The sequence below is a fragment of the Ochotona princeps genome, chromosome 5, assembly GCF_030435755.1.
Source record: "Ochotona princeps isolate mOchPri1 chromosome 5, mOchPri1.hap1, whole genome shotgun sequence".
Classification (NCBI taxonomy): domain Eukaryota; kingdom Metazoa; phylum Chordata; class Mammalia; order Lagomorpha; family Ochotonidae; genus Ochotona; species Ochotona princeps.
In genome coordinates, this window is record NC_080836.1 from 49,151,815 (window position 1) to 49,175,571 (window position 23,757).

General features: G+C 41.1%; 2 protein-coding genes across 2 annotated transcripts in view; one reads left to right on the plus strand and one right to left on the minus strand.

Annotated features, from left to right (window-relative positions):
- The first annotated feature begins 360 nt into the window (after positions 1-360).
- NOSTRIN (nitric oxide synthase trafficking) overlaps positions 361-23,757 on the plus strand; it is a 57,020-nt gene continuing 33,623 nt past the window's right edge. Inside the window, exons 1-3 of the mRNA XM_004577321.3 lie at positions 361-461; positions 9,279-9,364; positions 21,792-21,875. Coding sequence (XP_004577378.2) covers positions 435-461; positions 9,279-9,364; positions 21,792-21,875 — 197 coding nt within the window. The 5' untranslated portion in view covers positions 361-434. The remainder of the gene's footprint in view (positions 462-9,278; positions 9,365-21,791; positions 21,876-23,757) is intronic.
- SPC25 (SPC25 component of NDC80 kinetochore complex) overlaps positions 21,187-23,757 on the minus strand; it is a 71,485-nt gene continuing 68,914 nt past the window's right edge. Inside the window, exon 8 of the mRNA XM_058664588.1 lies at positions 21,187-21,197. The gene's annotated coding sequence lies outside the window, so the exon portion shown is untranslated. The remainder of the gene's footprint in view (positions 21,198-23,757) is intronic.

A 23,757-nucleotide genomic window follows, 5' to 3' on the forward strand; every position in this document is an offset into this window, starting at 1 on the left:
CTGGATCCACACCAGACTGATAAGCCATGAAATACAGAATATACACAGCGTGATAAACCCTGAAGGTGAAGAGATCATGAATGCACCCCTGCCACTGTCACCCTTACGACCAGGCTTCCCGGGGCACCTCCCAGCCTCTCTCACCTGCTTGTCAAGCCACCCTGTTCAGGCCTGAGTGTCCCACTCGGTCAGACTTTACACAAGTCTTGCTGTCTGTCTCCTGCTGGCTCGTTGGACCCAGAGCAGCTCTTTGCTTTTTCAGGAAACAAACTGGATGAAAGTCCAGGGCTGGGACTTCCTCCTTGGTCTATTTGACAAGGACTGACGTACACCGGGCCTTTGAATCCCGGAAGTCAACGCCACACCCGACCTTGGTTGCTGCATCCAGAAGGCTGTGTTGGAGAAAAAAGGACAGAGACAAAAACTACTGCAACATGAGGGACCCGCTGGCAAACTGCTCGGTGAGTGACAAAGTGAGCCATGTGGCTGGGTATGAGAGGGAGCATGGGGGCAGATGTGAATATGAATGGATTTGAGCCGCTCACAAGCTAAGATGTTTGGATACTGACTGTGCTACAAAAGCTGGAGTTTTCTTTGGTTGAATAATTGAGCCTTTCCCAAGACCAGACAGGGCAGGCAACGGCCATCTCTCACTCCCGTGTTCTGGGAAAATATTTAAGCAGATAGAGCATGGTATTTGGAACCAGATAGTGGCTGTTTGGAAAACATTCCTAAGGCATTTACCAACGGTGCCAGTATCCTGTGTGGAGGAGACAGATACAAAAGCCCACAGAGGGTCATCAGCCAATGTTCGGCTTTGAGAATGAAGTTAAGGAGGACTGTTTTTGTCAGGCATATTGTTTGAGTCAAGGACTACAAGTCCTAGGGGGGAAGAAAGAACAAGTCCCCACTCTGTCCACCTGCAGTGGCTGTCAGGCAGGCTTGCCGCAGAATGGAGGGTGAATTGTTTGTACCGTTGGCTGTGTGAGGGCTCTCCCCCTGGTTTACCAGCAGCAGGAAGCTCAAACTCCTGCTTTGTCCAGCCTGCAGTGGCTGTCACCTCAGTGAACCTGCCTGAGGAAGGGCCGACTTCCCACTTGCTGGTAACCCTCAGACCGTTCCCCAGCATGCTGAATTCCAGTCTTGTGAGCATTGCCAGAAATAGAAGCTTGGCCAAAAGTTCAAAGACACTGTGTGGCGGTCAGCAGCATGCGGGGAGACGCTATCTAGAGAACCAGAGACACAAGCAGGGGAGATATTTGCTTTGAAAACAAAGTAATCAAGAAACTGCTAGTTTCTTGTCCTAACAAATGGTGATAACAAAGGGTTACAGTCATCCCTTATGTACTTGTCTTTAGAAAAAATAAACTGATGAGGTAGATAAATGAAAGCTACAATAATGGCTATAAAGCCAAAGATCAGCAGGACATTATTGGTTTCCTTTTATTCACTTAATGCATAAGGAAAGCACATGTTTAGAGTAGATGGAATTATGGCTGCTATTCCACAGGTTGAGCTTAAGAATCAGAGAAACTGAGATGAATTCCCAAATGGGTAGTAATAGTAACGATAAAACATAGCAACCAGTTAGACCAACTGTTACTTTCTCAATAAAAAAATAATATGTGCTTAATGTGAAAACAAATTTTAACAATATGGTTGCATACAGATCTAGGAGTAACATTTTTTAGTTATCTCAATTCTCAATCTTTTATCCTTGGCAAGTCTGTAGCACTTTCTAAAAATATCTCTTTTAGAGTTTATTTCTTTGTTAGCTGATTTATTTTTCTCTTTGAGTCTGGTCCTTGCTAAATAGTTAAATGCTCTTCTCTCCCAACTCTAAAGGCTGGATGATACTGTATAGAGTTGGTGCTGTAAGGCAAAGTTGGAAGGAAATTTGCATCAAGCATCACCAAAGAATAAAGCCAAGAACAAGTGAATTAGACAGAAGAGAGAGAGAGAGAGAGAGAGAGAGAGAGAGAGACTAAAGTTATATGAAGAAACAAGAGTGAATGAGAGATGAGAAGGATATGACAGAGACAGAGAAGGAACTGAGGAGAGAGGAAGGCAAGAAGAGGAATTAGAAACTTAACATCTTGTTTACAGGCCGGGAGGTTAATACTCAGATCACGACCTTTCAACAGCCCCTGGGCAGTACATCATAGGGTCAGTGGAAGGCTCCGCCCCTGCTGTGCTGAGTGTTCCTTTGCCCCCTGGACTCCCATCCTTGTTCACCGTTCTCAAGGTCATTGCTGCACACCCATTGCCGCCCAAGGTGTCCAGGAATCAAAAGGCAGCGGATATGCCCTCAGCCTGGGTTTCTAAATTCTCTAAAGTCACAGAATATTTATTTGCTATTGTTTCATCTCCATCAAGGTTATTTCCTGCCACCGTCCTAACTTGTACTTAGAGAACAATGCTGTGTGAAGATGAAGCTGCAGTTAGGGAACATAATAAAACAAGGAAAGGCATTGCAAGTGAAAGCTTCATGAAACACTTAATAGTCTCATAAAAGAACCCGACGCTTTAACTATGTGTAAAATGCCCATTCTGAGAGTCCTTGGGGTTACTCAAAACACAATCCATAAAGTCTTAGCTACAGTTCTTAACCTGTTCTCCGTGTATGGAACTCAGCGAGTCACATGAGCTTCCATCAATAGGAAACACATCTCTATTTACATTCACTCTTTAAAATATGCTTTAGAAATGAAATACTTTAAATAAGCAGTAAATTGTTTATTTTTATCCATATGAAGAGCAAAGAGAGAGAGAGAGAGAGAGAGATTTGCCATCTGCTGATTTACTTCCCAAGTGTCCATATAAAATTCAGCATTTCCTTCAATTCTGAATATGGGCCACAAACCTCAATGCTAGTAACATTGTCTGTTACATTGTAACAAATGAAAATTACAGATATTATTACATAGCTGCATAGCTGCTGTACATATCTAAAAATATATTGCTTATCTTCAGGCTAAAGTAGAAATTTTGTAAATTCTTAACACTTTTTATTTAGTATGGTAATAAAAAACACACAATGTCACAATTTTTTAAAAGATGTTTCCATAAATATACAACAGTATAATTCATTTCTTCTGCAATTTTGTATTATTTTATCTCATGAATTTAAAAATGTTATCCCAGGTGAAAGAGGGTTCAATAACAGAATCATCAGAATCACTGGTACCAGAAAAGAAAAATGTTTAACTCTCTTTAATTCATGTACCAATAGACAAAATGGGCAGATAGCAGGGCCTTTAACCCCAAACAGCCAGATTAACATCTGCTTTCAAATTATCGTCACCAGGATAGTATGAAGATTGCCTAGATGCTATGTAGGGGCTTTAACTAATACTGAGAATTTCAGGGCTTTTTGAGAAAGATTTCCTAAAGTTCTGGATTTGACAAGAAAAGGGAATTGGCTCTGAAGCTGCATGCCTGTGAGCTTAGCTTCTAAACCCAAAAATATGCCATAAAAAATCCTCAAATCTATATGCAAGAAAATAAGATCAAATTTACCCAAAGAAATAATCTAATCTTAGAAAAAAAAAAAAAAAAAGCAAGTGCTCTCCAAAGAAATAACCCACTAGAAATCAAGAACAAGCAACAAACCACAAACACAGCTTTACTTTTTCTGTTAGGATCCAGATGGAAAGCCCTAAGTGGACATGTGGGGTTACACATGGTCATTCCCTTCTGGCCTGGCATCAGCATCAGATATTGAAGCAGCACCAGGCTGCTTCTTAAACCGGTAACCTGGTTCAGACACCAACCTGAGCTTGCCATCTTGGCAGCTCAATTGGGTAAATAGTTGCTGACTCTCACCAGGAAGACACTGAGTCACAGTTCCTGGTTCCTATGGGAAAAGGAGCAGAAGAGGCAGGTTAAGGTTGGCTACGATTAAGGGAGTCCACAGAGCCCCCAGTGTATATTAGCAAGATGTGTCCCAGGCCCTATGACCTCTATTTGCTTTTATGACAAGTTAGAGAAGGAGAGGGTAGGGTAGGCTATGCTTTTCTATTTGTTTATTTATTTATTTAAGATTACTATGTACATTTATTTGAAAGTCAGGGTTAGACAGAGAGAGAGAGACAGAGAGAGAGAGAGAGAGATCTTATATTCACTGGTTCTTTCCACAAATGACCTCAACAGCTGAGGCTGAGCCATGGCAAAGCCAGGAGCCAAGAGTTTCATCTGGGCCTCCCACATAAATGGCAGAGTCCTACGTACTTGGGCCCTCTTCTTTGCTTTGCCAGGTGCATTAACAGGGAGGTAGATGACAGGTAACGCAGCTAAGACTTGAATCAGTACTCATATAGAATACAGATCATGTTTTTAAGGTTCTGTATCATGTAATCTATTACCACCTGCCATGTGAAGCACAAATATTACACAGATGGCTAATAGATACACATAATCCAAGAGAGGGGCACGTTTTAAAATAACATTCCCCTGTGAATCAGAATTTCCATGAAACCTGTGCCTAATATAGGAAAGGCATCCAACAAAAGTGCATTCAATTATACTGAAAAAGAGTACCATTGCTTATTTAACATTAGTTTAATGTTTAATAGGCTTCTAAGGCATTTGAACTGTGAAAGTCAAAAGGAAAGTCTAGACCAAGCTTGATCTAAACATTTGATATTGTTTGCCAGCCACCTATCTAATCATTTCATATGGTGATTGCCTGCATTGCTTTTTGAAATGGCAGTATGAATGCAGCGCAGTTTCTCTGAGTGCTGGATAGAAATATTTTCCAATGACAGAACAACAAATATCTGTGTAGACGAGTGTTGTATGTGAGAATTTTTTTAGAGACTCAGAAAAGTCCCAACATTCCCACCAGCAGCGTGAAGGCTCTTTAAAAGCAGGGGAAGGGGGAAGTCATACCATTTTTCTCATAGTAGTTAAGGTTCCCAGAAAGAAGCAAGATATTCATATAAATTCCTCTTCAGATATACTATCAGTATTAGATTATTTCCTAGCATGGATATTTGGGAAAGGATGGACTATTCAAAAATACAATGGGTAGGAAAAGGACACTAAAAATTTTCCTTTCCCACAATTTGGACCACAGCAAAGCTTTCTTCTTGTGCTGTTTATGTTACATAGACAAACATATTGCTCATAACACATAAAGGTTACTATTAGTGATTACACTGATTAGTCAGTTATAAACATACTTGGTTCTGAAATCAATTTGCTTGTTGACCATTACTAATCACAGTCCTGTCCCTGCCTATTGGGATTGTGTTGAGCTCTTTTTTTTAAAGATTTATTTATTTTTTATTACAAAGTCAGATATACAGAGGAGGAGAGACAGAGAAGATCTTCCGTCCAATGATTCACTCCCCAAGTGAGCCACAACGGCCGGTGCTATGCCTATCCGAAGCCGGAACCTGGAACGTCTTTCCGGGTCTCCCACACGGGTGCAGGGTCCCAAAGCTTTGGGCCGTCCTCGACTGCTTTCCCAGGCCACAAGCAGGGAGCTGGATGGGAAGTGGAGCTGCTGGGATTAGAACCGGTGCCCATATGGGATCCCGGGGCATTCAAGGCGAGGACTTTAGCCTCTAGGCCACTGTGCTGGGCCCTGTGTTGAGCTCTTTGGCCCATAAGCATAAACAAAGGGATAGGAGTGTCATGGTTTCCAACCATGCTCCTGAACCCCTCCAAGATCTCTGGGTTTGCAAACAGGCTACGAACAAAGGAGACAAAGTCAAGGCTGAGAGATTTCATTCTCTCAAAGCAGATGTAGTGCACAATTCTCTAATGATGTGGACACAAACATGCATGCTGGATCAGATAGTCTTTGGGGTCTGTTTTAGCATTTAGGAAAGTCTGCTTTGGGGTTTTCATATATGCATAGATGGCACGTGAAGGAAGGCATAGAATCATTGCTTTCAAGTAAGGAGTTACGCTAAGGTCATGGGACACTCTTAGCTATGATTTATTGATGGCACCTTTATAGCAGGGAATTTACAGCACACTGAACAGGGTGTCAAAGACAAAGATTCTTTTCTTTGATGGAAGAAGCAGAACTTCTTTCTGTTATCATTAAACTACAGCAACCTCCTGTATTGAGAAGCTTCCCAACTCACAGGAGCCTGAGTCTCCTGGAGTTCCAAGAATGAGTTACACATGTCCCTGAAACACAAAGCCACTCAGCCCTTAACCTGATAGGGAGGAAGAGCCAAGAGCCTATTGCCTCTTTCCAGAGCAACTTTGTCCATTTACCATGCTGTTCCTGTGCAGATATTTTCTGCGTATGGGAAAAATTATTAAATGGTTGAAGACCATCTGGCAAAATCTAGGACTGGCAGCCCCAAGGTCAATTGATGCCATAAACTGTGTGTGTTTACTGAGCCACCCTTTACTTTAGACAGTGGAGCTTGAATGTATTTGGGGAGACCAGCACATGCTACACCAGGGCCACAGAAGGCAGCTGTTTTCAGTTTGGTTTATACTTTCAGGGTGATCTGCTTTCTGAACACCAGACCACTTGAGGCTAAATAAAACAAGGTTCTTAGGGAATTTTAATGGCCTGATAAGTTTAGAAATGGAAATGCCCCTGCATCCCAAGCACATAGAAAAAAAATCTCACTTAGACAAGTCTTGCCTGTTTGCACACTTATCTTCCAATTTCCCTCCCTACTCTTCTTCCTCACTCACAACTGTTTCCAGGCATTGTGGGCTGTGCGGTTCTTTCCCTCAGGACAAAGACAGCTTGTTTCTTTCACTTGCAGTTCTCCAGATGGACTATCTACCACTCTATACTTTGCCTTCTCCCAGCCCCAGCCCTAGCCTGATCTTGTGGACACAGAAAACACTTACTCTGCAAATTTGCATTCCTATCTTTCTCTTGCCCAGGATCTTATGGTTTTTCATTGTTGTTGTTATTCAGCTTAATATTATTGGATATTTCTAACTAAACAAAATATGAGAACAACAGAACTTACAGAGAAAAATCACTGAATAAGATTTTGATGAATGAAGACTTACAACATTGCTTATATGGGAACTCTAAATAAAAAATCAGTTCAAAAGTCAGTTTCTCCAGATGGATGTATGTGTAATATAATTCCAGTTAAGACCCCAATAGAGATTTTTAAAAATTGTAATTAGAGAAATGGTTGTATGGGAGAACGAATACCCAAGAATAGCCAAGGAAAATATAAGAAGAAAAAGAACAGCTGGTTGAAAGCAGAATGAAATGTTAATACCTCTGAGTTTTTAGTTGTAAGCACATAATGTGTATCATTAATTTCTGTATCATGACTATTTTATGATGCTGGTATGTTTCACAATTTGAAACAAAGATTAAAAGACTGTTCAGCTGCACATGGGAAAATCCAAAACAAGAATGTCTTTCTAAAGTCCCCTGTATCTCTCTCACACATAAAATTAAGTTCAACACAGAGGACTCAGGACTTGTCGGCATGGCCGCTATGAACCCAGGCTCTTTTCTTCTCTAGCAGTATAATCTAAGTGTGTGCTCCTGTGTCTCCAGGATTCGCTGGAGATTGCTGACAAAGGCAAAAGGCAGAGCACCTCCCGCTTAGTGAGTGTCCCATGTAGCAGGCACAGCCACATGCATGAACACCTTCGGGGACCAGGAAGCCCAATAGCCGCTGTATATGGTGCTAGTGCAGAATTAGAGAGCTTGGGGCCAGAGAGGAAGAAGCATGTAAAGACATGACCTGACCCAGGCCCCTATGCACAGAACTGGAATAATATAATACCTAGGATGTGGTAACAGCCTTAAGTACTCTAAATTCTCTCATCCTCGTGCAGTATTCTGTCTTTCCTCCCAGTTTAATACAGAAAGCTGTGATATTTGGCAGCCAAGTTTTCTGTTTTCTATTCCCCGTAGAATGAACTTATCCTCTAGGAATGATACAACCCTAGTTAGGTCTCCTTTCTCCTCTTATAGATGTACTAGGTAAGTTCTGGTGAGCATTTTATTTGCTTCAACTTAATATTTTACTTACTATTTTTAAGACAACATGTTTTTAGTTCACATGATGGCCAAAGGTTTAATGTGCCACCAAATAAAGAGATCAGCAAATAAGATGCAAAAAAAAAAAAAAAAATGACAGTTCAACAGGAAAATAGGCAAGGGCTAAATACATTGAAAAGATGTTCAACTTCATTCAAGTAAATTTCCAAACAGACACAGAAACATTAAAGCTATAGAAAAATGTAACTTTTAACAATTCTTTTGACACAGATTTAAAGAAAAGTTTGACAGACTATAACTCAACAAAACTGATATACAGGCATTCCATTCTTTTTTTTTTTGTTTTCAATTTTTGCTTTCTAACTTTTAGCTCCCCAAAATGAAGAAAGGCATGTGGAATTTGTCTCCTGTGTGTGTCTGGCTTATTTAATTCAACATGATGTTCTCTAGCCATTTTGACGCAACTTGCAGAATCTCATTCATTTAAAAAAATGCAATCTGTTGTTGCCTCTAACAGTTGGAAATTATGAGAGAGTACGTATGGGATGATCCACCATCTAATTCACCTGCCTCGTGTCAGAGAAAGCTGCAGAATCAGCTGACACTTGCCCTGTCCACTTGGATGTTTAAAACTCTGAGGTCATCAATTTCGAAGTTTACAGATACAATATTCAGAATGACATGGTGGAGGAATAAATCAAATGATAAGTTTTTTTTTTTACTTGAAATTTTTGGGTCCTCAGACTAAATCATATACGAATGAATTTATAAAAATTTAGTTACATAAAAGGTTTGGTTCAACCAAATTAATTGTGAAACTTACAAGATCTCTGTCACTGGATTTGAGACATAGAGGGGACAAGGGCAACATTTTATTGCTAAGTTATTCATTTACAATTTTATATCTAGCCAAGAAAAGCTTGCTTTAATAGTGTGTCTTGAGCCCTGTGAATATTGTTTCAAGATGTTCAAGTCGAGGTACAAAATGGTTAGATGGAGTCCTTCAGGTTGTGCTTTCGACCTTTCTGGGAACAACAATAGTGCAAGAAACCAGACTCCAAGAGCATGCCCTTCTGAGTTGCTTGTATTTGGCCTTGGGGAGAAACATACAAACCAGCTTTATCTGACAGTGCCTCCAGAAGTTTGAAATCCAGTTGGAAGAGGTTTCACCTTGACTTGGACAATTCGTGCAAAAGAGGCACATCCTTGTCGCTGCACAGTCATTTCCAATGCCACCATTCCGTTAGCAAGCCAAATGTATTTCTGCAGCTGCCTTTGCAAGTGCTCCTAACCCTGCTGTTCATTATCTGTTTGTTTCCAGTATAACAAAGTATACAAGAACCTAAAGGAGTTTTCTCAAAATGGAGAGAATTTCTGCAAGCAGGTCACATCCATTCTTCAGCAAAGGTACAAACTGTAATTTACAATCAACGGCTCTTCTTTTGCAGTTGCTACAAGTGATGTGAGTGGAGGCAAGGTTGCAGGCTGTCCCACTTTCCAGAATATGATGCGGTGTTTCAGTTCTCTAGAGACTGATTTTAAGAGTGATTCTCTTCTCTTATATGTTTCTCAATTGAGTACCATAAAAACCAAGGAGTAACAAGAAGTAATTCTGCTTGGAAAGCCTCAGCCAAGCGTATTCTGCTTCCACAGTCTGAGTTCATCCCCTGCTGCTGTATCTGATGTAGAAACAATACAATGATGTAGTACAGTGCTTGCCATTATACTGTTCAACCCACAGTGACTATTAGTGTACAGTTGTGTGTCCCCTGCAGAAGCAGAGGCTATGCCTTCCTTATCAGCAATTTGAACCTGGCCTCTCGGACCTCTTTGCTGAATGTCTGATGGCTGAAAGCAAGGGTGGATGTAAAGCCACACCCTTTCTATATGCTTTGCTCTTAACACCAGGTGTGGCTGTGTATGAATTTGTTCCCTGAGCTAAAACGTGCTCTCTTAACTCAGTCAAGAATGGCACGAAACACCCCACTTAAAATTAGAGAACCCAAGGACTGACTAAGGGCATAGGGCAGGTATTAGGCCTTTCCCCTGCCCCTATTTAGCTCTATAATAAACACTTCTAAAGAGATCTTGAGAAGAGATTGTTCTTATAAACTAAACTATCCCACATTTAAAATAATGCTCATGTTTCAGAAGCAATTGATGCTGTGGGTTAAGTGAATCCTATACTAGTATGTCAAGACCAAAGATTAGCTGTATCAGAACCAATAAATGAGGTCCAAACGAAGGATATGGGAAAGCACTAGCAGTTTTGTTTTAAGATTTATTTTTAAATGTAGATTTTAGAAAGATCTTCCATCCTCTGGCTCACACCCAAATGGTCACAACAGCCAGAGCTGAGCCAATCTGAAGCCAGGAGCCAGAAGCTTCCTTCAGGTCTCCTAAGTGGTTACAGCATCCCGAGTGTTTGGGCTATCCTCTACTGCTTTCCCAGGCCACAAGCAGGGAGCTGGATGGGAAGTGGAGTGGCTGAGACATGAACTGGCATATAGGATCACAGTACTTGCAAAGCAAGGATTTAGCCAATTGAATCATCATGCTGGGCCTGGGGGAAAAAATCTTTAAATATGAAATTTTAACAGCCAAATTCATCAAAGTCCATAAAAGAGAAAGGGAGAGGACCCATTTAGGAAGGACTTTCTTCCATAAGAAATATGTCTATATCTGTCTCAAAGGACATTATTTAAATAAGACCAGCTAGCTATTCTTTGAAAACTCTACTCAGGACCTAGATTAGCAAACATTTCCGGCTTGTGAACAGGAAGAATCTGTACACATTAGCTAAGCACGTGACCTGTGTTGCTCTCATCTGGTCCTTGGGGATTTGGTGTCTTAGAGTTCAGCTACTGCCTGGTAGAGAGCTTTGAAGACGGTGGAAAACAATGCCTGCTCCTAAAGAGGCTCAACAGTTCACTGAAAAACCTGGGGGCATCACTGCTTGAAAGACTGTTTCCTTGTTTCTCCCCTGTTCACATCAGCTCCCCACATCTCCACCCTACCACAGACGAATCTACATTCTCCGTACAGCACCTTCGTTCCTCGTCTGTGTCTCACTGTGGCCATCACCTACCCTGGCCTGGAAATGTGTAAAAGCCTCCGTTTGCACAGTTACAGGGCAGAACAGGCTGAGGAGCTGAAGACAGCTCCCTCCATGGCTTTCCCTCCTAAAAAAGCAGTGCTATTGGTTAGCAAAATTGCCAGAGCATCCCTGGGAAAAGCAAATATACAAAGAATAAAACTCACATTCTCCCTAGATGAAGAAAAATTACACTAGATATTAGGTCATTTGTACAATAAATGCTTTGTGAAACACTTTGTAAATCTAACCTTGTACAATTGAATTGTTTATATAATTAAATTAAGGGCATATAATATACCCTTAACTCAAGTGCCATCAGTCACTGGTTTATGTTGATTCTGATACACATACAATTATAATGTCCCCAAATCCTTAAGATTCCTTGTTCTCCCTCCACACTCCTCATCAGCTCTTGATCATGAAGCTAATCCTGGAGATGTGTGCTCACATTCAAGAGGTGGCCTGTGGGGAGACCTGTTTTCCACTGGACACAAACACTTGGTTAGGCTATGAATGCATAGCATGTTGTCTTACTGTGTTCCTGCATGCCAGCAGCTACAGACAGAGGACACCTCCCTTGCTAGCTTTGGGTAATTTTTCTTTTGAGAGAATCGTGTGATTTTGAGGTCACTACTTCTTCCTGTCATGTTGGAATGAAGCCCACATTATAAGCTTATCACAAGGGTGAATGGTTATACTTCAGCTGGCCTTGCTATTTCCTCACTCTGTAAATTCAAAATTGCTGGCCTACACGTACATCAGATAAAAGGCTGGCTCTCACCAACCATACTTAAGTTAGGTCAGGCTTTATTTCTTCATAAATGCATGGGTTCAATACGGTTGCATCAATGACTCCTACCTTTTCCGTTGTGTTGTTTTATTTTTAATTTGTTTTTTCAAAAGGAACTCTCCTGTTAGGATTGGAGATAAGAATAACACCATAAAACAAATTTAGGGGTTGGCATTGTGGTATAATGGGTTAAGTGATCTGCAACACCAGGTTCCAAAATCAGTGCCAGTTCAGGCTCTGGCTGCTCCATGTCCAATCCAGCTTCCTGGTAATACACTCAAGAAAGCAGCAGAAAAAAAGTGTCTGGGTCCCTGGGCTCTGGATCCATGGGGGAGACCTAGATGAAGCACCTGGCTCCTGGTTTTGGCTTGGAACAGCCCCAGCTGATGTGATGGTTTTTAGGGTGAGTCAATGGATGGATCTGTCTCTCTATTCTGCCTTGTGTGTGTGTATGTGTACATATATATCTATATATGTGTGTGTGAATACGTATCTTTATGTCTAGATATATATGTTCACATATATATCCAGAACATATATATAGACATATATGTATATATAGACAGATGCCTCTCAAATAAACTAAATAAATATTTTTTGAAAAAGGTAAATCTCACAAGACTAATAAAATTGTAATCCTGCCATGCATATGGCCATACATACAGCCCACATTTCCAATGAAGGTTAAGACAGAAAATCACAGGTTAATCCAGCAGCTGGCATAATGAAAGAAATGAGTATATTGGATCTGAGATTAGGGGCACATATCAGCTAAAATGTACTTGGTAAACATTTGTAGGTTGAGTGAAGAAATAAAAGCAAGAATTATTACACCTGTACCCTTGTAATAGGGTCTTACCATCTGTCCTTGGCGGTTGACATTTCCAGACACTTTGTATATTCCATTGGAAGGTAGATCTGCTCACAGATTTCTGAATCAGCAGGTGGAGAAAAGAGGCAGCTTCATAATCAAGCTGAAAATGCTTCTTTTCCAAGCTCAGCTGCCTCCTTGCATTTACTCTATTTGGGGGTGATGGAAAGTACAGCTGTTTTTGAAACACTATTTGCTTGGATGTTCTGCAATTCATACCCATGCTTAGTTGTTTTGACCAATTAGTTACTTGAGTTTCCATTTTTGCTATTGCAAACTCAATTTGACCAGCAGCTCCCAAGATGCCTAGTGACAAAGTCCTGGAGTTCACTTCCACACACAGCTCAAATTTAAAGAGACAACTGCACTTTCCCAGAAACTAAGAATCTGGCTTCCTACACCATGACAGCAAATATTTAAACAGGTCTTGATGGGAAAATCAATTGTTTCTCTGTTAAAAAAAAAAAAAAAGCTTACTACCAGGCAAGAACTGCCACTCTAGACATTAAAAAATGAATAGAAGGAAGTGTGCTTGGCCATTTGTTCCATCCATAATCTGTTTCAGATAGTGTCAACAGGAATAAAAAATGGATTTCAATTCTTGAGAATCTTTGAGAAATTCCCACCTTTTCCACTGTAGCATTGCCCTGGGTGATATAAACTCCCACAGCTTCAGCTCTCTTGCAGAGCAAGGATGGCAAAATGTGTATCAGCAGCCAACATGTCTTAACTGTAGTGTGAACTGGGATTCATTTGAAACTACATTAGATGTGTCAATGTGGCTGTTCCATGGCATTGCAAAGTCAGGATATCCAGCAGTTTGTTAGCTTTTCTGCACAGTTGGTTCTTCTTTTGTAATTTTATTGTGTTGACTGCCCAACCAAACAAGTCCAATATCTGGGAGTCACCTGTATCCACAACTATTTCTTTCTCAACTCATGATCAAGGCTTCATTTTTCTTTCCAAACTCCTTTGATGCCCATAACTAACTTTCTTTCTTTCTTTCTTTCTTTCTTTCTTTCTTTCTTTCTTTCTTTCTTTCTTTCTTTCTTTCTTTCTTTCTTTCTTTCTTTCTTTCTTTCTTTCCACTTCATTTCCTCTTGTGTTGTTCTATTAAAAGTCTCTCTTGAACTATTCTATCTAGCGGCACTGCCTCACACTATGAGCTTGTATATTGAAAAAAAGTACTTGACTCAGTGGGATGAGTGGAGACAAATTCAGTCCACCCTTGTCCTTCAAATCTGGCTCAAACCTGGCTCAGAGCTGTCTTAGGTATGTATTAGATTTGGCCTCTTACGCCAGCTCTCACACTCCATGTGGCCTGTATGAAATCTTGTCCATTTGAATTAACAGAATGGAAAATGGAAAAGATCACACATGTTGATGCCAGTCCAACTGAGACTGTTCAGGGGCATGCTGTTCATGAGTTGGCAGTGCTGGGCACCACCCTGGGAATCCCAGTATGCTCAGGTGTCCTGCTCCAGCTCCATGCACAGAATCTGAGGGTCCTCCGTGGGAAGGAGCATCAGCTGTCATCAAGCACAAACAGCTCAAGGGGGCAGAAGGAGCCCTCAGGGTGGGGGGTGGGATAATCACTGGGATGAGGAGGAGGTCTAAATGTGCAGGCCTTGTTCTCACTTCACTGTCTCTCATTTAATCAGAACAACCACAGTAATGTTTATGTGATACAGTGGAAGTCTGTAGAACATTCTGTGTCTCAGATAAAACATTCTAAAAACTGTCTTTCTTCAGTATATCTGGGTCTTGCCACCACAACACCCCTATCTTCCTCCTCCTACACACACACACATGCACGTGCATACACATGTTAACGAGCACACACACACGTGCACTCAGGAAATGAAGAAGCAAGTGGGAACAGGAATTCTAAAGCTTCCATGGGGGATGTGTTTCCTAGGCCATGGTGAGTGGTGACTGGACCCTCTTCCAGGGCACTGGCCCCATCTCCTCCTCCCATTTCTCCTCTGTTTATAGCCCCCCGAAACTAAGACCATCAGTAAGGGGGCAGGGGAGCTGGCTAGACAGCAATAAAAACTTTGATCTGAAATATTTCAACTTGCCAGTAGCCCATTTTAAATTCAACCTAACTGTAGGGTGAATTTGGGACTGTCTATAAAAAAAAAAACAAACTAATAAAGCTTGAGTGTAAAACAGCAGTTATCAGGTCCTGGACTGAGGCTCTTGCTGGTGAAGCACAGAATGTGAAACAGGAGTGACACTCTGGTGAGGAATTAGGGATGACTGAATCACTTCTTCATTCACAATGGAGGGAGGGCTCTCCACCTCCCTTTTCCAAGTATGGGAAGGCCTTTGCTCAATCTTAGTTAATTCCTCATAGACACAGTGGTGCCACCACAGTTTTTTTTAAAGTCACTTTTTACAACTTTAGTTTTGTTAGAATAAGATATGCTAATACTGATTACATGATCTATTATATTATTCTTATTGCTTAATTGGTGCCCCATGTGAAACATTGAACCTGAAACCATGTATCTTCCATCTCAGCTTTCTTTGATAAGTAGAGTTTATTTTAAAATTTAAGTCACATATTGGTTATTGATTTGTTGGTTAGTCTTCATTACTGCTAATGAAAACACATTGACCTGCTTTGCAGCCTGAAAGGTAAATTAGAATATAAGTAGATGAAAAGCAGGAATAAGCTATTTCCCTCTCCAGAATCTAACTCTCGCTGAACTGTTCTGAGATTGAGTTATCCATGTAAAGATTTGTGCATCATCCGTTCCACGTGTGCCAAGAAGATTGCTGGCAGAGACATCGTCACTCAGAAATGCTGGCTGCAGAATGAGAAGGGGACAGAAGGGAAAGGGCTGGAGAATGAAGCAGCAAGCACTTCAAAGCTTTTTCTGGTTGTTTTAATATGGGATGAATGTGAGTTCAGAAGCAGCCTTCCTGGATTCAGCCTGTTTTGGCTGGAAACTATGATAAAGAAGCTTCTGAAGAGGAGGGACTGGCAAGAAACCAATTTAAGAGGCTCATTGCTGCCTGTGTCTTCAGAAAACAGCAAGACCATTTCTTTCCCTTCAGCAAGAATCCTGAAAGGAGATATATCTATGAATTTATCCATAAGAGAGAGAGAGAGAGAGAGGGAGAGATTCATTACTCCACAGACCATAGCTCCAAACAGCCACATCACAGGATTATTTTCCATTGGCAAACATTCCAACTTAGAAAACTGAAAACTTCTGCATTTGCCATTTGGAACACAGGCTTCTTACTAAAGTGACATTTTCTCTAGGGAAGAATTGAGCCATGAACATCTGTTAAAAAGAAAGCTGCTCAGTGCCTGACCCTGTAAACCCACATGGATGCCCTTGACAGATTTCTAACATGCTCACAAACAGAAAGAGATCCTTCCATCACAGGGAGCTCAGAGACTGCACCCTACAGCCCCTCCTCCTGGCAGCATGCCATTGCCTTCGCTTCTGACTTGCAGAGTCATCTGCCAAGATTCCCAAAATAGTCATTAGGGTGCTAAATGCAAGAATAGATGATTAACTGATGCTAGCTTGCTTTACTTGGGTTATTTGGAGGCATATTCTAAAACTCTTTGTGGTCATCAGCAAGTTGCAGGCAGAGAGACAAAGAAAATGATTGTGCTGTTCAGGAAGGCTGTGTCTAACTCACTCCAGCCCTGCAGGTTAGGTTGGTGACACATGACAGCAGAGACCCTCCTTTTTCACTTTTACATGCACTTAATCCCCTCACTCTACCTTCTGGCACCTCACTGTCACAGAAAGCCTTTGGAAAGACACTGAGGAGATGTTCTATGTGCATACAGCTCCAGCTGCGAATGGCTAAAAGCTATGCTGATTCAGCAAGCACAATGAAGGAGGTGACTTTGTCACACAAAACTCCAGCAGCAGCCTCCTCCCCGCAGCTTCAGAGACAGGATAGAGTGTTTACGCAAGTAGATTCCCTAGCAAGTCTAGGTTCAAATTCTGGTTCCACCACTTCTTTCCTGTGTGCTCTTAGGTGAGTGATTTACTAAACACTGTGCCTTGATGATTCTCTCCATTAAATGGGTGGAAATGTGTGTCTACCACATGGGGGGAGATCATTGGTTCAACAAGAAAATTCACTGAGAAGAGTATCAAGCCTCCAGCAAATACTGCCACCTTCTTCTGCATGTGCTGAGAAGGCAGGCTGAGCATTACAGCGGTGATGCAGCACATCTGTATCGGGACACTATTTGGATGTACACTTCTCATGTGCAGGGCTATTGGAATGCCAACCTGAATACTGACCTATGGACCATACTACTGCACTGACACACATTTCTTTCATTTATTTATTTGTTTATTTTGTTTGTTTGTTTTATTTGGGACACCTGCTGTCTCCCTCATCTTGGAAACTGCTGTAACAGGAAGTGGGAGAAAGGTTGAACAGGCAACAGTGCAGCCACAGCATGGGATCACAGGCAGTTGAGAGTGGTGAGCCAGGAGCTGGGGCTTAGGAGACCATGGTGGAAATCTAACACAAGAATCCAGGCCTGGAACTCACTGGAGGGAGTGGCACCAGTGACTGCAAGCAAAGAATTTGGTACCAACTGCAATCACTAAAGTCAAATTGTAGATCTGTGGATGACACAGCTTAAAAATCTGCCCTAAGGAGAAGAATTTGCTAACCAGAATTGCAATGACCAAGAACAAAAGAAGAGACAAAGGCACAATGAATATTATTGAAGACTCCCAGACAAAGGAGCAAAAGTTTTTGCCAACCTCAGAGTTAATTGAGGAACACATTTAAAAAATGGGGAATAAATAAATTTTTAAAAACTTGTTATAAAACTTCTTACCAATACCAAGAAGCACATACAAGAGTTTAAGAAATTTAAGGAATATGTCACATAAGAAATAGCAACACTGAAATATAATCAAACCAAATTATTGGAAATGAAGGATGCAATAAAGCAAATTAAAATTCAGTGGAAAGTCTCAATAATAGAATGAATGAGGCAGAAGAAAGGATCTCAGAATTGGAAGATAGTTCTTGTCACAGTGGGGAAACAATCACAAAGCTGGAAGCAGAGCTGGGTCAAGTTATTCAAGAATTAACAGACACTATTAAAAGTCAAATATAAGAGTTATGGGAGTTTCAGAAGGTACAGAAAGAGAAGCTGGGTTTAAAGGTGTATTCAATGAAATGATAAATGAAAACTTTCCTAATATGGAGAAAGAATTGAGAAACAACAAACAGGAAGGGCACAGAACTCCCAATAGAGTTGGCCAAAAGTGATCTTCACTACAACACATGATAATCAAGCTCTCTTCAGTTGAACATAAGGGAAAAAAAATCCTTAAATGTAGTGAAAAAAATTGACCTATATAGAGGAACCCCAATCAGACTCACGGTTGATCTCTCACAGGAAACTCCACAGGTCAGAAGAGAATTGAGCAACATATCCCAGACTCTAAAAGCAAAAAGTTTTTGGCCCAGAATAACATACCCAGCAAAACATTCCTTTGTCTTTGAAAATGAAATAAGATTCTTCCACAGCAAAATGATTTTTAAAAGAGAATTTGGTTTGTGCCAGCACTTTGAGCCAAACACTATAAACACATTACATTCTGTGCTTTGTCTGTTTCTTTCTAGAAAGCATGGAGAAAGGGAAAGTCCTAAAAAAACACCCTGCTTGGCAAAGGAGTAAGACAGGATTTATGTGTTCAGCTCTTCCAAAGTACTAGAAAGCTGGGAGCTCTGATAACACATTCATTCATTCACTCTCATGACATTCATCCTACGTGTCTACTGCACACCAGCACCATTCTAGAACTAGGCATACAGCAACGAACAACGTAATTCTTAACCTTCCTGGAGTCATTTGCATTCCAGCGGTGTTCACAGGAGTGCACTAAAAATTTACAGTGTGATATAAGACAGTACTAAGTGCCAGCACACAAATAAAGCTGTAACAGCTTCAAAAATTAAAAACATCATAATACAGCAGCCCCACTACTGGGCATATATCTAAGGAAAATGAAATCACTTTGACCAGGAGACATTTGTCCTCCCATGTTCATGGCAGCACTATTTATAATAGCTAAGAAATGGAAACAACATTGGGGTCCATCTACTGAGGAATGAATGCAGAAAATGCGGTATATGTAACTAATGGATTACTACTCAGCCTTGAATAAGAATGAATTCTTGCCATTTGTAGCAACGTGGATGGAACTATAGGCCATTGTGTTAAGTGAGATAAGTCAGGCACAGAAAAACAAGTACTGCATGAACTCACCCCTCTGTGGAGTTTAAACTACTGATTCTGTTAGAAATTGACAGTACAGTTTGAGGGGGAAAAAAAGACATATGGCCAGATTATTGAGTAACAAGTTATAGTTTGATAACAGCAAGCAGCTCTGGTGTTCTGTTGCACAGTAGAGTGATTATAGATGATGACAATATATTTCTCTAGAAAAACAGATGAAAGGATTTTTATGCTTTTACGGTGCAGAAATATTAAATCTGTGGGCAGATATGTGAATACATGTAAGGGAACATCCTATAGTATCCCATCCATACATACAGATGTGCCAGTTTAAAGAAAAGAAAAAGACTATAAAGGAGTAGTGACAAAGATCCTGTTTAAAATAGGGTGGTCTTTGCAGAGGTGACTTTTGAAGAAAACCTGCCTGGGTTAGCATGAAGAAGCATATCATGCGTTTATGCCACTCGTCGACTCCTTGGCAGAGACTACAGCACACACAAAGGCACTGAGCCAGGACGACATGTGGGCACAGAGCAGGAGAATGAGTGAAGGAGAGGCAAGTAGGAGGGGGTGAGATCAGGCAGAGCTTTGTAGGTTAATAGCAGCTGCTGCCATTATTAGCCTAGGGCTATAACTGCACCATCAGCTTCCTGGAAGCCCTTGAGGTTGGTCCACCAAGCAGCTGAATTCATCAGCAGTGAGGTTTTCTCCCAGCTTTAAAGTTCATCAGCACTCTGTCTTTATCGTTCTGTGCTTCAACTGCAACTTATTCCTAGGGCAGGGAAATCTATTGCTAAATGCCATAAAGTATTTATTTATGCACTCTATTATTTTAACATACTTGCCTGTACCTTTCCTTGTATTTGGAGAAGTTCTGGCCTCCAATAGGTGCTTTTTATGCTTTGCCTTAACCTATTTCATACATTGGTCTACTTTCAAAAAGTGGCAGGGATCAATGTTGTAACATATCAGGTAAAGCTTCTGTGATTGGTGCCAGCATCCCATATGATTGCCTGTCTAAGACCTGGCTGTCTCCCATTTTCAATCCAGCTGCTTGCTAGTGCACCTGGGAAAACAGTGAAAGATGGCTCAAGTTCTTGAGCTCCTGGCACCCATGTGGGAGATCCAGAAGAAACTGCTGGCTCCTGGCTCCTGACTTTGACCTGGCCCTGCCCTACACTTTGCAACCAGTTAGGGAGTGAACCGGCAGATGGAATACCTCTCTCTGTATCTTTCTGTCTCTCCCTCGCTCTGTAATTCTCCCTTCTAAATAAATACAGAAAATCTTTTTAAATGCTAAAGCACAGCTATATAAAAAAGGAAAATAGAAATTTGGAAACAAATCAATAACCCATGGTCTGTGGATCCTGTTTTATATGTGAAAGCTGTCGTCTGTCTTTGAGCACTGAGTCTAATCTGTGTGAAAATGTACAGGTATTAAGTTAGTTGCCAAAGAATTCTGGAATTGCTTTCCAGATAAAGTCATAAATAATTTTAAAAATACTTTACAATAAAAATAGCATTAAATATTTTAAAAATATTAAACAAACACTTTCATGGTCCTTTTTAGGACAGGACACATAAAATAGGCTAAATGTTGTCTATCGTCAAAAGGAGCTGACCAGGGACATGCCCTCATTTTAGATGGGTCTATAAATAGGAAGTTGGCTTGAGATAGAAGTGATTTAGCCTATTCAGAAGAACCAAGGAGTTTGCTTTTGGAGGGCACACCCTGACTCCCTGCTGTATCCTTTTTAAACTTTGAAAGTATCAGAAGCTTGTTTTTTAAATCTGGTCTCGGGTGCAACTTCCACTGCCTGATTGATTCAATCATAATAATATATCATTTTATTTCCAGCTATCATAATCTAGAGTTAATCTATGTCTCACAATACATTATACATTTTTAATTAAGAAAAATTATTTATTTGAATGGGAGAAACAGAAAGATGAGGTGGAGGGACAGAGAGAGAGGAAGAGAGAGAAAAATCGATCTCCAGCAGCCAGGAGTCCAATCTGAGTCTCCCACATGGGTGACAGGGACCCAACCACTTGAAACATCACCTGCTACCTCTCAGGCTTTGCATCAGCAGGAAGCTGAAATCAAGAGTGGGTCCAGTGCATCCAAGCACTCTGCCAAGCGGTGTGGGTGTCCCGAGTGCATCTTAGATGCCATACAAGCAGCTTCCCTGTGAGTGACAGCCTTCTGTCCCATGCCAGTGCATTGTTTAGCTAGAGCTACCGCACCAAAGCGCTGCAGATTGGGTTGCTTTAACAACCCACATGTTTTCTCAGAGTTCTGTAGGTTGGAAGTCTAAGAGAAAGGTAGCATCTCAGCTGTTTCCTTCTGAGGGCTGGAAGGGCAAATGGAAGCAGTCATCTTACTTCCTGATGCTGGTGCTGGTGCTGGCAATCTAAGATCCTTTTGGCTTGTAGGTGTGACATCCTGCACCCTGCTGTCACGTTCACAAGGTGCCCTCTCCATGTACATAGCTGTGGCTGCATCCTAACGCCCACCTTTTACAGGGACACATCCTAATGATTTCATCTGCATAGATCCTGTTTCCAAGTAAGATTCAGTTCATAGGTACTGGCAGTTAGAAATCAACACAGCTTTTATACAAAACACAGTAGTGTAAAAGAAGGTCAAATAAAACACACTCCCGTCATAGGGTCCTCTTGCATATTCTTAAGGATCTGCCTAAAGATAAAAGAATCCTTGTAATAAACATGTAGGTACTACCTTTCAGCTTTATCCCTTCTTTACTGTGTGTGTGTGCTTGTGGCTAGCATGTCCTAACTTACTTAACCATCTTTTGCTAACAGGGCAAACCTGGAGATTAGCTATGCCAAAGGTCTCCAGAAACTGGCAAGCAAGCTGAGCAAAGCATTACAGAACACCAGGAAAAAGTAAGTATCACGGCAGAGGTATGGCAAAAATAAACAAACAAACAAATAAATAAATAAATAAGGGTAAGAAAAAGCAACACATGTTTCAATTCAACCTTCCTCCTCTTATGGTGTGGCAGGTTTATAAGGTCGAGTGTCTAGTTCTTGGCTGCTTCCCATATGCCACACACTGTGTGAAATGCCTGGCTCCTGTTGAATCCCCACAGAATCCATGGAAAGGTCTGATTACTATCCCTGTTTACAAGGAAGGACTTCAGGCATGCAGAGATCACAGACCTTCCCTCACTACACAGTTGAGTTTTAGTGCTAGACTCATCCTTGGTCTTATGACTCCCAAGCCCACATTCCTAACAGACGTTGAGGACACTGTTTCACTTGGGTTGTGGTATAGTTAAGACATAAGGTCCTGGTGCCTGAAAGAGTGAATTCTGTGCTGTTTCTACTCTAACCTTGGACGAATAACCCAACCTGTCTATGCCTTGGTTTCTGCCTCTAACCAGAAAGAGCAATGATGCAAAGTCCTTCAAATCATTAATGTAATGGCAGTTAAAAGACAAAGTTTATCTTGGTACAAAATAATTTTGAAATCCACCCATCCATTTCTGGTAATACACATTCCTATTTACTTTTTGAAAAGTTCTTCCCTGTTGCCCCTCTGTGTGTATATGACAGTGTAGGCATGTGGAAGTGGATTTGGGAGGGGTGCATACTAAATGAGATCATGTGTACAAGGAACTAAAATATCAGTGCGGGTTCTTTCCAGTATGTTGCAGCATGTAGCTTGATAAAGATACCTTTCTTTGGAGGGAAAAAAAAAACATGCGTTATTCTTTTAAAACATGTCCCATTAGTGTTAATTCCCTACCAAAAAAAATTCTTCCTGTAGCAGTTTCTGACTAATGCATGTGCACTGATCCAAATCTAGTAGTGCTTTTGCTGAAGCCTCCTAGGGAGAAGAAAGGGAAACAAGGAAAGTCGAAGAAGAAAACTTCTGAAGTTCAAAATCCCTCTCTGCCTTAAGGATGGTTTGTAAGAACAAGTGACAATTTTGAAACTGCCCTGATTTTGAGCTTTATTTGTATTTTTGGCAGAGTATTGTAATTGGCTACAAAAGATCCAGGATAACATTGTGGCTAGCTACCAATGCCCTTTTATTTAGACTGTTCACTTTTAAATATCACCTCTATCCAGAACGACTAACAACCTAGGAAAAACTTGTCTTACCCCTCAGGGCTCTTTAAGCCGGAGACCTAAGGTTGCTCTGAGGAATAAAGGAGATATTACACAAAGGCTACTTAGCAGAGAACCTGACACGTAAAACCTCCATCAGCGTCCATGAAGATTTTGATTCTAATGATCCCTTGAAGAACAAGAGAGGTGGTAGAGCAGGGACATGTGTCTTACTGTTTTGCAACCCCAGCTACAACATGGTGCCACCAAAGAGCTATCTTATACAAAATGTTCAGTTGACCAGGACTACTACAACCTTTTTTCATTGGAAAGGCAGATTCATATAGAGAAGGAAAGACAGATATTCCATCCACTGGTTCACTCACCAAATGGCCATAAAGCCAGGAGCTTCCTCCCAGGCCTCCCACACAGGTAGGGCCCCAAAGACTTGGGCCATCCTCTACTGCTTTCGCGGGCCACAAGCAGGGAGCTGGATGGGAAGTAGAGCAGCCATGACACAAACTGGCACCCTATGGAATGCCAGTACTTGAAGGTACAGGATTAGTCAGTTGAGCTATTGTATTGGCCATCAGCACCAGTACAGTCTTCAATTACCCACACTCAGTGAATGCTTTCCCAAACCATACTCTGCTTTAGGTTCTTTCATGGGTATCTCAAGTTACTTTTAATGTCAAAGATCCATTAAGTGAAG